Source organism: Myotis davidii, unplaced genomic scaffold (assembly GCF_000327345.1).
Source record: "Myotis davidii unplaced genomic scaffold, ASM32734v1 scaffold370, whole genome shotgun sequence".
NCBI classification, from domain to species: Eukaryota; Metazoa; Chordata; class Mammalia; order Chiroptera; family Vespertilionidae; genus Myotis; species Myotis davidii.
In genome coordinates, this window is record NW_006288615.1 from 2,431,741 (window position 1) to 2,445,993 (window position 14,253).

At 36.1% G+C, this 14,253-nt stretch overlaps 1 protein-coding gene across 2 annotated transcripts in view; it reads left to right on the forward strand.

The window, feature by feature from the left end:
• Positions 1-14,253, forward strand: part of PSMD1 (proteasome 26S subunit, non-ATPase 1) — an 86,359-nt gene that overhangs the window by 6,070 nt on the left and 66,036 nt on the right. For both annotated transcript variants that reach the window (XM_006760414.2, XM_006760413.2), the window contains exons 2-8: positions 758-801; positions 1,579-1,652; positions 1,837-2,006; positions 6,285-6,490; positions 8,072-8,215; positions 10,332-10,558; positions 12,749-12,809. In XM_006760414.2, the coding sequence (XP_006760477.1) occupies positions 758-801; positions 1,579-1,652; positions 1,837-2,006; positions 6,285-6,490; positions 8,072-8,215; positions 10,332-10,558; positions 12,749-12,809 (926 nt within the window). The remainder of the gene's footprint in view (positions 1-757; positions 802-1,578; positions 1,653-1,836; positions 2,007-6,284; positions 6,491-8,071; positions 8,216-10,331; positions 10,559-12,748; positions 12,810-14,253) is intronic.

Sequence of the window (14,253 nt, forward strand, 5' to 3'; positions counted from 1 at the left end):
CTATATAACTAACTGTTGGTGTATTTTGTGACTAATATTATTCTAATATTACTGGAGGCCCAGTGCATGGCATTCGTGCACTTGAGGGGGGCCCTCAGCCTGGCCTGCACCCTCATAGTCCAGGACCCCTCAGAGGGGTCATTAGCGCTGCTGCAGAGGCAGGAGAGGCTCCCACCACCTCCACTGCGCTTGCCAGCCATGAGCCCAGCTTCTGGCTGAGCGGTGCTCCCCCTGGTGGTCAGTGTGCATCAGTGAATGATCTGTCCACTGTTTGGCCGATTTGCATATTAGGGTTTTATTATATAGGATAGAATATGGGAAAGTTTCCCTTTTTGCTCAGTAAATTAGGTCATTGATTTTCAAACTATAGCAAGCATCAGTATCACTAGGAAGGCTTGTGGCCCCATTGTTGGACCCCATCCCCACAATATCTGATTCAGTAGATGTGGGATAGGGGCCAAAAATTTGCATTTTTAACCAATTCCCAAGTAATGCTAATGGTATTGGTCCAGGGATCATACTTTGAAAACCACTGAATTTGGCAAACAGTGTGATATATGTTGTGTTATGAGAGTTTGATAACAGTTAATTCTTAAACTTTGAAATACAAACCTTTATAGTTTTAAAGAAAAATAATAATTCCTCTATTGAAGTCACCCTTCAAAAAATACTTTTTTTCTAACTATCATATTTTTTACTAAGTTAGTTTCTCTCTTATCATATATTTCATAATTAGGATATATCTTTTGTCTTATAGCTGGAATTATTTCTCTTCTGGATGAAGAAGAACCGCAGCTTAAGGTATGAGTTGAAGGAAAATTTATTTGGCTTAGTACAAATATGGTGAAGCTCTCTAAATTTAGTGGTGTCTGTATATCTTCCATCATTTAAAATAGACATTCTTGGGCGGGAGCAGCCTGAGAGAGGTCAGTCGGGGGGAAAAGGAGACATGTGTAATACTTTCAACAATAAAATATTAAATTTAAAAAATATATTAAATTTAAAAAATAAAATAAAATAGTCATTCTGCCCAGCCTATACCCAGTCATTTGAAATCTAGCCCTAGAGGACAGTGCTTTGAGAATAGCAGTTGGTTTTCCCTAGAGTTTAACAAAACTAAGGCAAATAAACCTCAGTATGGCACCTGAGCACCCCCCACACCATAAATCCACACTCCTCAGTTTATCAACAACACGTAAAAATTTGTTCCTTCTGTGTCCCATATTTTAAATTTTCATTTGACAAAAATTTGGAATATAATTCAAGTGGCTCTAGACACCTGAATTCATTTACATATATTCAAACTAGCAACTCAAGTCAACCTTGTATATTCAATGAAGAAAAAATATTCATTATATTAAGGCATGACATTATATGGTAGTCTGATGTTTGATGATTGAAGACAAAGGAAATGTATAAACTGAAGAGAAAATATGTTGGTAAGTTTTTATATTTGTCATAGATTAATAAAAGTTTTAGTAAATATGACAATTTAGCCATCGATTTGTTGGAAACGTTTTTAAGGAAGTGTAATGTTGAGTCTGTCTCAAAATTGAATTTTGGTTTTATCTTCTACAGGAATTTGCACTACACAAATTGAATGCAGTTGTCAATGACTTCTGGGCAGAAATTTCTGAGTCTGTAGACAAAATGTAAGAAGTTTATTTCTATAAATTGAAATAAAGTAGAACAACTTAACATATCTATAAATGTGGGTCTTGTGGTTTATATTCATTTAGAATTTTGCTGCTACTAAATCGTGGCTTGAATATTTAGATTTGGGATTTTTAAGGAAAACCAGAGTTTGAACTAAACCTATACTTCCTGTTCTTTCAGAGAAGTTTTGTATGAAGATGAAGGTTTCCGGAGTCGGCAGTTTGCAGCCTTAGTGGCATCTAAAGTATTTTATCACCTCGGGGCTTTTGAGGAGTCTCTGAATTATGCACTTGGAGCAGGGGACCTCTTCAATGTCAATGATAACTCTGAATATGTGGAGACTATTATAGGTAATTATCTTCCATGTACTAATGCTTTATCTTATCAGCTTCTTTCTTGCTCTAGTGTATATGGCATCTTTTTTTTCTGAGTTATATTTGTTGTTGCCAAATTTTATTTTAATTGAAAGTTGGTAATCTTTCTCCAATAATTTTATGCAGGCTTTTTTTAGATCTAATTTCCAATTCTGTGTTTTATTTTTTTTATCATAATGAACAGTGATAATAACAGCAATGATGAGGACACCTCACAAAACATTTTAAGAATGAATCTAGCCGAAACCGGTTTGGCTCAGTGGATAGAGTGTCGGCCTGAGGACTGAAAGGTCCCAGGTTCGATTCCGGTCAAGGGCATGTACCTGGGTTGCAGGCACTTCCCAGTGGGGGATGTGCGGGAGGCAACTGATCGATGTTTCTCTCTCATCGATGTTTCTAACTCTCTATTCCTCTCCCTTCCTCTCTGTAAAAAATCAATAAAATATATTGAAAAAAAAAAAAAAGAATGAATCTAAAAAATGATTCTGAAACAGCTAACTTAACAGAGTTAGTTATCTCAGTGATATGGTTATCTCTAGCCCAATGAGCATACTGTTACATGAGAAACTTAAATCAGATTATTATTAACTAGAGGCTCCCTCAGCCTGGCCTGCACCCTCTCTAATCTGGGACCACTGGCTCCTAACCACTCGCCTGCCTGCCTGCCTGCCTGATTGCCCCTAACCCCTCTGCCTGCCTGCCTGATCGCCCCTACCTTGCGGGGCCTGCTGGCCTGATCAACCCTAACTTGCTCCCCTGCCAGCCTGATTGCTCCTAACCACCTCTGACTCGGCCCCTGGCCTAAGCCGCAGTCTGGCCTCCCTCTGCGGGAGGTGACCTGGCGGATCAGGGGAAGGCACCGCCCCCATTACCCTGAGGCTGCTGCCACTGCCGTCCTGAGCCTGGGCCCTTCGCAGCTGTGCCTTGGCCCTTGCAGCCACGCAGCTTTGTCTGGAAGGACATCTGGAAGGTCATCCGGAAGATGTCTGCCCTGATTAGAATATTACCCTTTTATTAGTATAGATAACAAATTAAATGATATTCATAACATCATTAGAGGCCCTCAGCCTGGCCTGTGGGGATCGGACCGAAACCGGCTCTCCGACATCCCAAGGGGTCCCGGATTGGGAGAGGGCACGGGCCAGGCCAAGGGATTCATGCACCGGGCCTATAGTATGCATATAAGATCTTTGGTTAATCTCTTCCCGCCCTTTTCCCTTCCCTCTGAGATTCATCAGTCTGTTCCATGTTTCCATGCCTGTGGTTTCCACTCCTGTGTTGAGCGTCTGCCTCCTGGTGGTCAGTACACGTCATAGCTACCAGGCTGTCGGCCGGTTGCTTAGGCTTTTATATATAGATTTGAGGGCCACAAAAAATTATCAACTTACAAATTAAATTAGCCTGCTTTACTTGATCAAACATTTAATTAACTCACCCCTAATTCAGTGGCAGGACCAGACCAAATGATTTCGAGGGCCTTACATGGCCTGGCCGGATGTTCCCCAGCCCCCTTTTAAAGAATAGACCATACCAAAAGGAAAAGAATAGACCGTGCATTCCGGCCAGCATGGCTCAGTGGTTGAGCCTTGACTTATAAATCAGGAGGTAACAGTTTGATTCCTGGTTAGGGCACAAGCTCAGGTTGCAGCCTCAATCCCCAGTTGGGGGCATGCAGGAGGCAGCTGATCAATGATTCTCTCTCATCATTGATGTTTCTATCTCTCCCTTTCCCTTCCTCTCTGAAATCAATAAAAATATATTTTAAAAAGAATAGACTGGCCCTAACTGGATAGAGCGTCGGCCTGCAGACTGAAGCGTCCCAGGTTCAATTCTGGTCAAGGGCACATGCCTTGGTTGCGGGCTCGATCTGTAAAAAATCAATAAAATATATATTTTTTAAAAAGAATAGACCATACATATTACTTGAAACTAGAGCATTTACCTACATTAAGTTAAATGTGAGGAGTTACACTTATCTCCTTATCTTTTTTCTCTTATTTGAAGAATGTTGATAATTTTTTTACAGTATTGATCTGCAAGTGCTTGCAAAGCTCTTATTTTATAAATCATGCTTTAAATAGGACTTTTGGTCTGAATAAGGTTGTGAGGTGGTAGATGCCTTCCCTGTCTCTAAACATCATTTATCTTTCCTTATAGAAAGTGGTTGTTGGTCAACAGGCGAGTTCTGTTTGCTTTTCTTTATGTGGACATGGGGCTCACACTTCTAGTTTTATAGGAATTGTTAGAACAAATATTTTTTAAACTGAGGAATTTATGAGAGGATATACAAAATAAAAACTGGGAAAGGCTTTCTATCAGAAAATTCAACACTAGTAAATCTTCTCCCAGTTATGATAAGACCTGCTGGGAATATTCTGGGATATAGTTATGACATAAACCTGCTAAGTGAGAGCACAGATTTAAAACTGGTATGTACCTTTTTTTCCTCAGTTATAATCTAAGGAAAATTCCCTGAATTCTGTAATTCTCAGGTTCCTCTTTAATGGGTAGGGATAATGTTTTTTCACTTAACTACATTTGGTTCAAAAAGCTTATATTAGGGCCTGGGGAAGATTTTCTGCAGCCAGAATTGTTTAAGGTCTGTTTTGTGACTGCCACTTTGTTCTTAACTGTATCTGAACCCGTATAGTTCTACCTGAATGGATCCTTAATGTGGTATATTCTAGTTTAAAAAAGTTCTTTGCTTCCCCTGAAGTATAGATCCATTAACATGGGTCATCTAGTGGACAGCAATTCCTCTTTTTTAAAATATTTTTTTATTGATTTCAGAGAGGAAGGGTGAGAGAGAGAGAAACATCAATGATGTGAGAGAATCATTGATTGGCTGCCTCCTGTCCCCTACCAGGGACCAAACCTGCAACCTTTGCATGTGCCCCAACTGGGAATCAAACCATGACCTCCTGGATCATAGTCAATACCCAACCACAGACCCAACCAGCCAGGCTCAACAGCAGTTCTTTATGGTAGTTCAAATCATTTCTGTTTCCTGGGGCTATAGTTTGCAACTGTCCTTGTAGCTTTTCTTCTCTTTAAAGGAAATAGCGACAAGGCAATGAATTATACTAGTAGAGAGGGTACTATTGCATATGTCAGTCAAAATGGGTAGCTATCTTCCAATATGAAGGTAGAAGAAGGCTTAGGGAAATTCTTGTTTTTGTTTTTTCCTAAAAAGTTCATGGTGTGATTACAAAATGGTATAAATTGTAAACAAATTTAAGTGGGTTTTTTATTTATTTGGGTTTTTTTATTTTGTGTGTGTGGTTTTTTTTGTTAATCCTCAGCTGAGGATATTTTTTCCATTGATTTTTCGAGAGAGTGGAAGGGACGGGGAGAGACAGAGAGAGAAACATTGATGTGAGAGAAACACGTCAGTTGGTTGCCTCCTACACCCGTCCAGACCGTGACCAGAAATCAAGTCTACAACCAACGTACATGCCAATGACGAATCAAACCCATGACCCTTCATTCCTTGGGCTGATGCTCTAACCACTGAGAAAAACTGGCTAGGTCTTAAGTGTTTTTTATGAAGTGCACCATTGGCACCCTTCAGTATGTGGCTCCATCCTCACCTTCCACCCAAATTATTGTGAATGTGAAAGCCAACTTGTGCACATACGCCATTACATGAATTTTTAGACTCCTGGGGTGAGGGAGTGTGAGTAGCTCTTACCCACCTCACATTGAGACAATGACTATTTTGGAAATCTTTAGAATTGTCTCTAGAACCTGTGGCACAATTCAGGTCATCTACCACTATTCTACAAAGATGATTTAGACACAGTCACTTTTCTCAAGGAGCTAATAGTTTCATTATTGTAAAGAAGTCTAATAATTTATTGCCATGTGATAATTGCTACAATAGGTCTTTTTAAATATCATCAATAATAGCACGTGTTTGTTTTTTGAAAGTAAAACAGCTATTTGTAGCCAGCTCTTTTGAGTAAGTAGTTTAGTCAAGTTGTTTAATATAATTTTGGTCAAAATAAAGTAACAAGATAGAAATGTTTTCAATAATATCAGCCTCATTAAATTAATGTGTAGCCCTCCAATATAACTGTTACGAAGGGAAGAATATTAATTTGAATGTATAACTTCTAGCATTTAAAAATATTGAAATGTGCTTATTACTCTACAGTCATCCCATACATTTTTATGATTATAAATGTTGACATTGTCCTTTCTAGTAGTTTGGCCCAATTTACAAGGTAATCAGTTATTTTATTTTCTTCATAGCAAAATGCATTGATCACTATACCAAACAGTGCGTGGAAAATGCAGATTTGCCTGAAGGAGAAAGAAAACCAATTGATCAGAGATTGGAAGGCATTGTGAATAAAATGTTCCAGCGATGTCTGGATGATCACAAATATAAGCAAGCTATCGGCATTGCTCTGGAGACACGAAGACTGGATATCTTTGAAAAGACTATCTTGGAGTCGGTGGGTAGATGATATGATTTTAGAGATTGTTTTTGGTGGGGAATCAGCAAAGGAAATTATTAAAATAGAATCTCATAGGTAGTAAAAAGAAAATCTGGTTTAGAAATAATAAGGTGCTCTTTTGCCCTAATGCTTTATTTTTATAATTTATATAAGAACCTTGGTTGTGTTTTGTGTTCACCAAATAATCTACTTTTATCTTACTGTTTTTATTCCTTTAAAGTCTTGCATGAGGAGGTTGAATTAATTATCCTGCCCTTTCTAAGAAGACTGTATTGATACACTGCTATATTCTTAGACTTATGACTAAAATTACAAACTGGATTTCTGGTTGGGAATATTTTGCAATAATTATGACAATTGTAAATCATCAATCAAAATGGTCAGAAAGATGCAAGACTGAGTTGAGTGGACATTGATCTGCATGTCCACTTGCTATTCTCCATTTGTGAGCTTTCTGCACTCCAGCCATTTGACCTCCTCTTAGCTCCTAAATGTACCCTGCCTTGTTCTCCTTGCCAAAAATAATGCCTCTGCCAAAATTATTTTCCTTACTTTATTTCTGTTCAAGGTCCAGAGTTCAACTGAACTGTCACTTGTTTACAGAGCTTTCCATCAATTCCTGCCACCCATACTCTCCTCAATCCCTACTGCAAAGACTAGATCCAATTCTTTTGTTAATCTCTTGGAGACCTATATTTTTTTCATAGTGTTCACCACTATAGTAATTAATTGATTGTATTATTAGGCAGTTAATGTCTATCTTTATTACCAGATTATAACCTCCATAAGGACAGGTATTTTGTGCCTTGTTCACTACTGTATCCCCAAAGCTCAAGGCAATGTTGAGTAGCAGTAGTAAGATTTGTTTAAATGAGTAAATGAATGAACTACCCAATGTGATAGAATGGCCCTTGTTTTACTGTTTCATTTTTGTGTAGTTATACCCTCTCCTTGTTTTCATGTGAATAGAATGAAAATACTTGTTTTCATTTGTTCAACCAAGATTTTTTCTTTTGAGTGCCTACTACAGTGATGGCGAACCTTTTCAGCTCGGCGTGTCAGCATTTTGAAAAACCCTAACTTAACTCTGGTGCCGTGTCACATATAGAAATTTTTTGATATTTGCAACCATAGTTAAACAAAGATTTATATTTTTTATATTTATTTTGTATATTTAAATGCCATTTAACAAAGAAAAATCAACCAAAAAAATGAGTTCACGTGTCACCTCTCACACACGTGTCATAGGTTTGCCATCACTGGCCTACTATGTGCCAGACTATTTTAGGCATTGGAGATAACAACAAAGTTCCTGCCCAAATGGAACATTGGAGGAATAGGCAGCGAGGCAAATAATTACAGAGGAACTGTAAACCTACTTTTGCCTACCCCCTCTATATAACGTAAAGGGGGTGATAAATGTTTTAAAAAAGAATAAAGCAGAGTAAGAAATGCATCTTACTTTGACATCCCAGTGTACGTCTTTATATAGATAAAACTTGTTTTATGAAACAATACCTACTTTGCCTGCTTGTAATGTAATCAGATTATAATATATCTTTAAATTATTTCTTTCAGAATGATGTCTCAGGAATGCTAGCTTATAGCCTCAAGCTCTGCATGTCTTTAATGCAGAATAAACAGTTTCGGAATAAAGTACTAAGAGTTCTAGTTAAAATCTACATGAACTTGGAGAAACCCGATTTTATCAATGTTTGTCAGGTAATTATATTATATTACTTTACATTGTACTGTTGGGCTGTGCCTCACTATAATACATAATATTACATTTGATTGCATTACTATCTCAATTGATCTTCACCACAGCCCTATAAAGATATGGCATATAGTTTACATTCCTTTTTACCTATAAGAACTGAATCTCACAAAACTAAAAGCTTATTATAATCTATTCTTTCTATGTATTCTTCCCCTTCCCCCCCCTTTTTATTGAATTTATTGGAGTCACGCTGGTGGTTAACATAATCATAAGTTTCAGGTGCATGCTTCTACAGCACATCATCTGTACACTAACGTGTTCACCACCTCAAGTCAAGTCTTCGTCCATCATCTTTTATATCCTGCCTGTATACTTTTTATATTTTTTAAATAATCCAAGCATTTAAGGAAATTTTAGAAATGAAGGTTAAAAAAGAAAGGTAGATGAAAACATAAAAATAGTATATCTATGTTATATCATTCTAGAAAGAATTTCAAGTGTAAAATTATCTTTGGTTTCATTACCCAAACACATATGTGTATACTTACCTCTTTTCATGTATGAATTTGCTTACACGTTTTTTAAAAATTCAGACAGTACATAAAATAATCTAAAACAAAAAATATATCTTTTCCTTTCCTAGATCTTTTCTCAAAGGTAATGCATAGATTAGTTTGTCCCCCACTTATTAGCACAGTGGCACTACCTCATTCTTTTCAGTGGCTATATTATATTTTATTGGCTGGAAGTGCACATGGGTTTACTTTTTAACAATTGTCATACTGTGTAAATCTTTGTAGTCTGCTTAGAGCATAACATTTTATCATACATTGTATTTGTTAAATGTGTTCTCAGTATGTGTTTACATCCTGTATACATTTTTAAAACGTAGATTAATACATCTTTTTTTAATGCTTTTTAAAAAATGCTTTTTAAAGTAAGTTTGAAACAAACAGCTGGAAGAAAAATACCCACATTTGTATCACCCAAAGTCAACTTAACATTTTAGTGTATTTCTTTTCAGTTTTCTCTATGTAGATTTTTGGAGTTTTGTTTGCTTCTAAGTAGTTTTTAATACTGCATTTTAAGTAGTTTTCAAAAATTTATATAAAACAGCAGTTGTCCTCAGCCTTCTTCCTCTGTGTACTTCAGTTTTATTCCTCAGAAGGATTTTTTTTTTTTAGCTCTTATTTCTTGTACCTTTAAAACTTTTTAAATTTATATTTTTAAGATATATATTGAACAAATAATAATACATTCACATGATTCAAAAAGAATCAAAGAGTATGCAGTGAAAATTCTTTTTACCCCTTTCTTCTAGCTCCCAAGTTCCCTTTGCTGGAGGGAAATAGTACCAATTAGATATGTCCTTCAATTTAACATTTTTTGTTCTAACTCTTCAGAAACGCTTGTTCTAACTCTTTCTTGACTGTGTAGTAGTCATTTAGTGGATGTATTTGCCTCATTAAGCCAGTCCCCTGTTACTTGCCATTTATTTTTTATTTTTCCATTCTTTCCTATTCTTAATTTGTAACAACTTTGATTATGTGTTCATTCTAAAATTGAGTTATTTGTTACTAAAAGGAACAAGAAATTTTAAATTAATTCTTAAAAGAAAAATTCTAACATATTCCAATTATTTTGTTAAAACATGGCAGATCATAAGAGTAGTTAGAGAAATGCTTCAGAATGGTCATTTTAGTGCATCTTGTCCTGGCCAAGCACAATACACTGTGTTTTAAATGAGTGAATGACTACTACAATTTATGGTAAAACAGAAATTACAAGTTAAGGATCACATAAATGTAAATTATGAGTAAGATTTAAAGAAGCCAAGATTCATTCATCAACCACTTATTGAATACTGCTAATTGCCAGGCACAGTATTAGGAGCTGTGAATATAATTTGTATGGATTTTTCTTGGAAGGCCGATTCCATTTTCAGGAAAACTTTATGCCAGGATTAGAAGTAGAGTGCTAGAATAGCTGGTTAGTCTGCCCCAACTTGCTTATGCTTATATTTTAAAGTTTCTTATATGTTGACTGTTTGTCACTCTAAAGTAGTATCTTATAGACAGTTTCCAATTACTGTGTAATTGTTCTTTATCTGCATTTCAGTGCTTAATTTTCTTAGATGATCCCCAGGCTGTGAGTGATATCTTAGAAAAACTGGTGAAGGAAGACAACCTCCTGATGGCTTATCAGATTTGTTTTGATTTGTATGAAAGTGCTAGCCAGCAGTTTTTGTCATCTGTAATCCAGAATCTTCGAACTGTTGGCACCCCTATCCCTTCTGTGCCTGGATCCACCAACACGGGTACTGTTCCAGGATCAGAGAAAGACAGGTATAAGTATCTTTTTCTGCATCAGAACTAATTGAGCAATCTTTATTTTATTTTGGGAATAGATGGAATGTTCATAGTCTGCATATGTTAAGAATAAATTTTACCATTAGCTTTCATAGATTGTAAAGTTTTATTAAAGCTGTTTTGTTTTGCACGGTGCTTGGCACATTAAGGAAAAGCAGAGAAATGGACCCTTCTGGAAAGAAGTGAAAGTGATTTTCTGACAGGGAGGGCCTGTAGGGCAGCATGTTTGCCATCTAATCCAATAAATTATAAACCTCAGGAGGGGCAGGTGGGCTAGATTTCAAAGATTTGAGTTAGGTATTTAGAAATACGAAACATTCTCAGCTTTTTGTGCTTTTATTAGAACTAAATATACATATGTCTTTAATTTAGTTTTTCTCAGCAGTGTTTTGTAGATTATAGTGCAGAAATTTTGCACATATCTCCTTAAGTTTATTACTAAGTATATTAGGTTTTTGGAGTTGTTACAAGTGGTATGTTTTAAAGTTCAATTTCCAATTATTTGTTATTAATATATAAAAATACAATTGATTTTTGTATACTAACCTTGCTTAAATCACTTAGTAGGTCTAGTAAATTTTTTTATAGATCCTGTCATAGAATTTTCTACATAGGAATCATGTCATCTGTGACTAGAAATTTTAATTCTTCCTTTATAACTTTTATACCTTTTCTCCCTTGTTCTGCGTTGGTTAGCATTTCCAATACATTATTAGATAGAAGTGATGAAAATGAACATCTTTAATTTGTTCCAGATCTTTGTAGAATAACATTTAGTTTGTTTCTTTTTTATTTAAAAATTTTTTCCTTACTGTCTCCTTTTCTTGTGTCATAGTTATTTGCTCATATGTTCCTTCTGAATTAATCTTCATTTATGAAATTATATTTTTCCTCTTTCATTTCTAATTTTCCCCTAGTTCTATTTCATTTCTGAGTTTTTCTGTTTCTGATATGTAATATTCTTTTATACTTTGTATAATTTTTAAAATGTCTTTTACCTCCTCTGAAAATTTTTTTCTTACAGTATTTTATGGGATTTTACTTTGACCTTTTCTGTGACTTATCTTCCCTGAAATTAGATTTTCCTAAACTTTTACAAAAGAGTCTCATTTAAGATGCTTTTTGTAATTTCACATCCCTCTAGAACTTCCTCTTCTGTTGTGTTGTGAAGTATTAAACAAATGGCGTTTTATGCTCTGAGATCTCTTGGCTCTGTTTTCTTTCTCACTTTTATTTGGACCTTTTTTCTTTTTAATTTGGATTCTATACTCGGCATTTCCTCCTCAAAGTATAGTGCTTCAACTTAGAAGGGAGTGTTGGCTGGTTAGTTTTAAGAGTTGTTGCAGCCCAACTGGTGTGGCTCAGTGGTTGAGCATCAACCTATAAACCAGGTCATGGTTCAGTTCTGGTCAGGGCACATGCCCAGGTTGTGGGCTCCATCCCCTGCAGGAGGCAGCCAATCAGTGATTCTCTCTCATCATTGATGTTTCTATCTTTCCCTCTCCCTACTTCTCTGAAATCGATAAAGATATTTTTAAAAAAGAGAGAGTTATTGCAGCCCAACTGCTTCACATCAAACTGGTTTTGTAAGCTATTGATGGTGTATCTCCATCTTTGTTTGGGGAACTTGGGGGGGATACTTTGTCACCTGGTTTTGTTGCTCATACATTTTTCTAATCTTGTTAATTGCTTTGTATATTTTTATGAATATACTTGGAGGAAATTCAATAACTGAACCATGTCTGTCTTATTAGAACCTTTTCTGTTTTTTTAAAATATATTTTTATTGATTTCATAGAGGAAGGAAGAGGAAGTGAGATACAGAAACATCAATGATGAGAGAGAATCACTGATCAGCTGCCTCCTGCATGCTCCCCCCCCCCGCCCCCCACTGGGGATTGAGCCCACAACCCGGGCATGTGATCTTGACCAGAATCAAACCCAGGACCCTTCAGTCCGCAGGCCAACGCTCTGTCCACTGAGCCAAACCGGCTATGGCCTGTTCTGTTTTTTTAACAGCAATATTTATGAAGTGATTAAACGTTTTTCCTTGTAAAATATTTAATTTGGACATAGTTCAGATCTTAAATTTGGTAACATATCACCCAGATATGCTATTCGGAAGAGATTTATCAGATTAGTAACTGTTGGTTCTTTTCATTTTAGTGAGTCAATGGAAACAGAAGAAAAGACAGGTAGTGTACTTGTAGGAAAGACACCAGAAGCGGTAAGTGTGCTTTTTGAAGTCATGGATGCTGTTTAACATATATTCCCACAGTATATTGTAAATTATTTTAAAGTGTTACACACCTGTTTTTATGGAGGTTTATTACTAGGTTTGACACCAAAGTCATTTTACAAAAATGTATTCTCTGTGAAAAGTAAAATTTTAAAGACTGATCCCAATAAGTACCTAACTTAGATGAAATCAAATCTCTAGGTCAAGCATGTCAAACTCAAAGGCTAGCACGGGCCAAATAAACAAGGTTTAAGTTTATGTGGCCCACAAAAAAACAAAAGCTTCAATTTTCATAGAAACATAGGCTTATTTCAATAGAGACATGCTGAATACAAAGGGCTGAAATAAATGAGTAACATTAACATAAAGTAGTAGAACATTTTAATAAAAATTAATATTTTTTCTTGAACATTAATTTACCAGACACTGAATAACTGCACAAATTAATAAGCATAATGCAACTAAAACTATTTTTCTTGTTCTCTGAAAGTGAAATATTTCCTGTTACGCACACCAAACAAGTCAGTCCAAGACTAATGATGTGGCAATCACTGCTAAAATATTTGCTGCTAGTATTAGTGGAGAGAAACGGTGTGCCTGCGCATAAGGCGCGTAAGGGAAATGAATGCAACACGATTATAGTAATCAGTCATTAGTGAACGTTGTAGTTCGTTATTAGTAATTATGTATAACAGGATATTGTAAAAATTAAGTTATGAAATTTTTATTTAAATGTTTCCTACATACCATTATATTGGCTGAGCCGCAAAAATATTCATTGTGGACCGCGAGTTTGACAAGCTTGCTCTAGATTCTAACCAAAGACTGAATTTCATTCAGAATAACTCTGACTTACCTGTCACAGGGGGAGAAAAAAAGTATAGCCTTTATATAAATGGCAACTTATCATAGAGGGGGCAATTTGGTTGTCTTCGTTTTTCTTAGTATTCATGGTGTTTAGAAGACTTAGCTAAGTATTAGAGCAGCAATATTAATTTTTCCTTCATCAGGACTTTTGGTTTCTGATGCTCAGGTATATGAACTTCAGCTGTTCTTTAACTGGATGGATAGTGTTGCTGACTGATAGCTTGGTATTTCATGAGATCATATAGATGTGATGATTAAAGATGCTTTCGATTTTGTCAATTTGGATTAGGCAGTTCCTCACATACAGTATAAGCTGGCTCTGTATAAAAGTTTTCCTTTTATATCATCAGTAATTGGTTATTCTTTTACACCTTATTTTTTTTTTAATATATTGATTTTTCACAGAGAAGAAGGGAGAGGGATAGAGAGTTAGAAACATTGATGAGAGAGACCGATCAGCTGCCTCCTGCATGCCCCCCAGTTGGGATGTGCCTGCAACCAAGGTACATGCCCTTGAGAGGAATCGAACCTGGGACCCTTCAGTCCACAGGCCGACACTCTATCC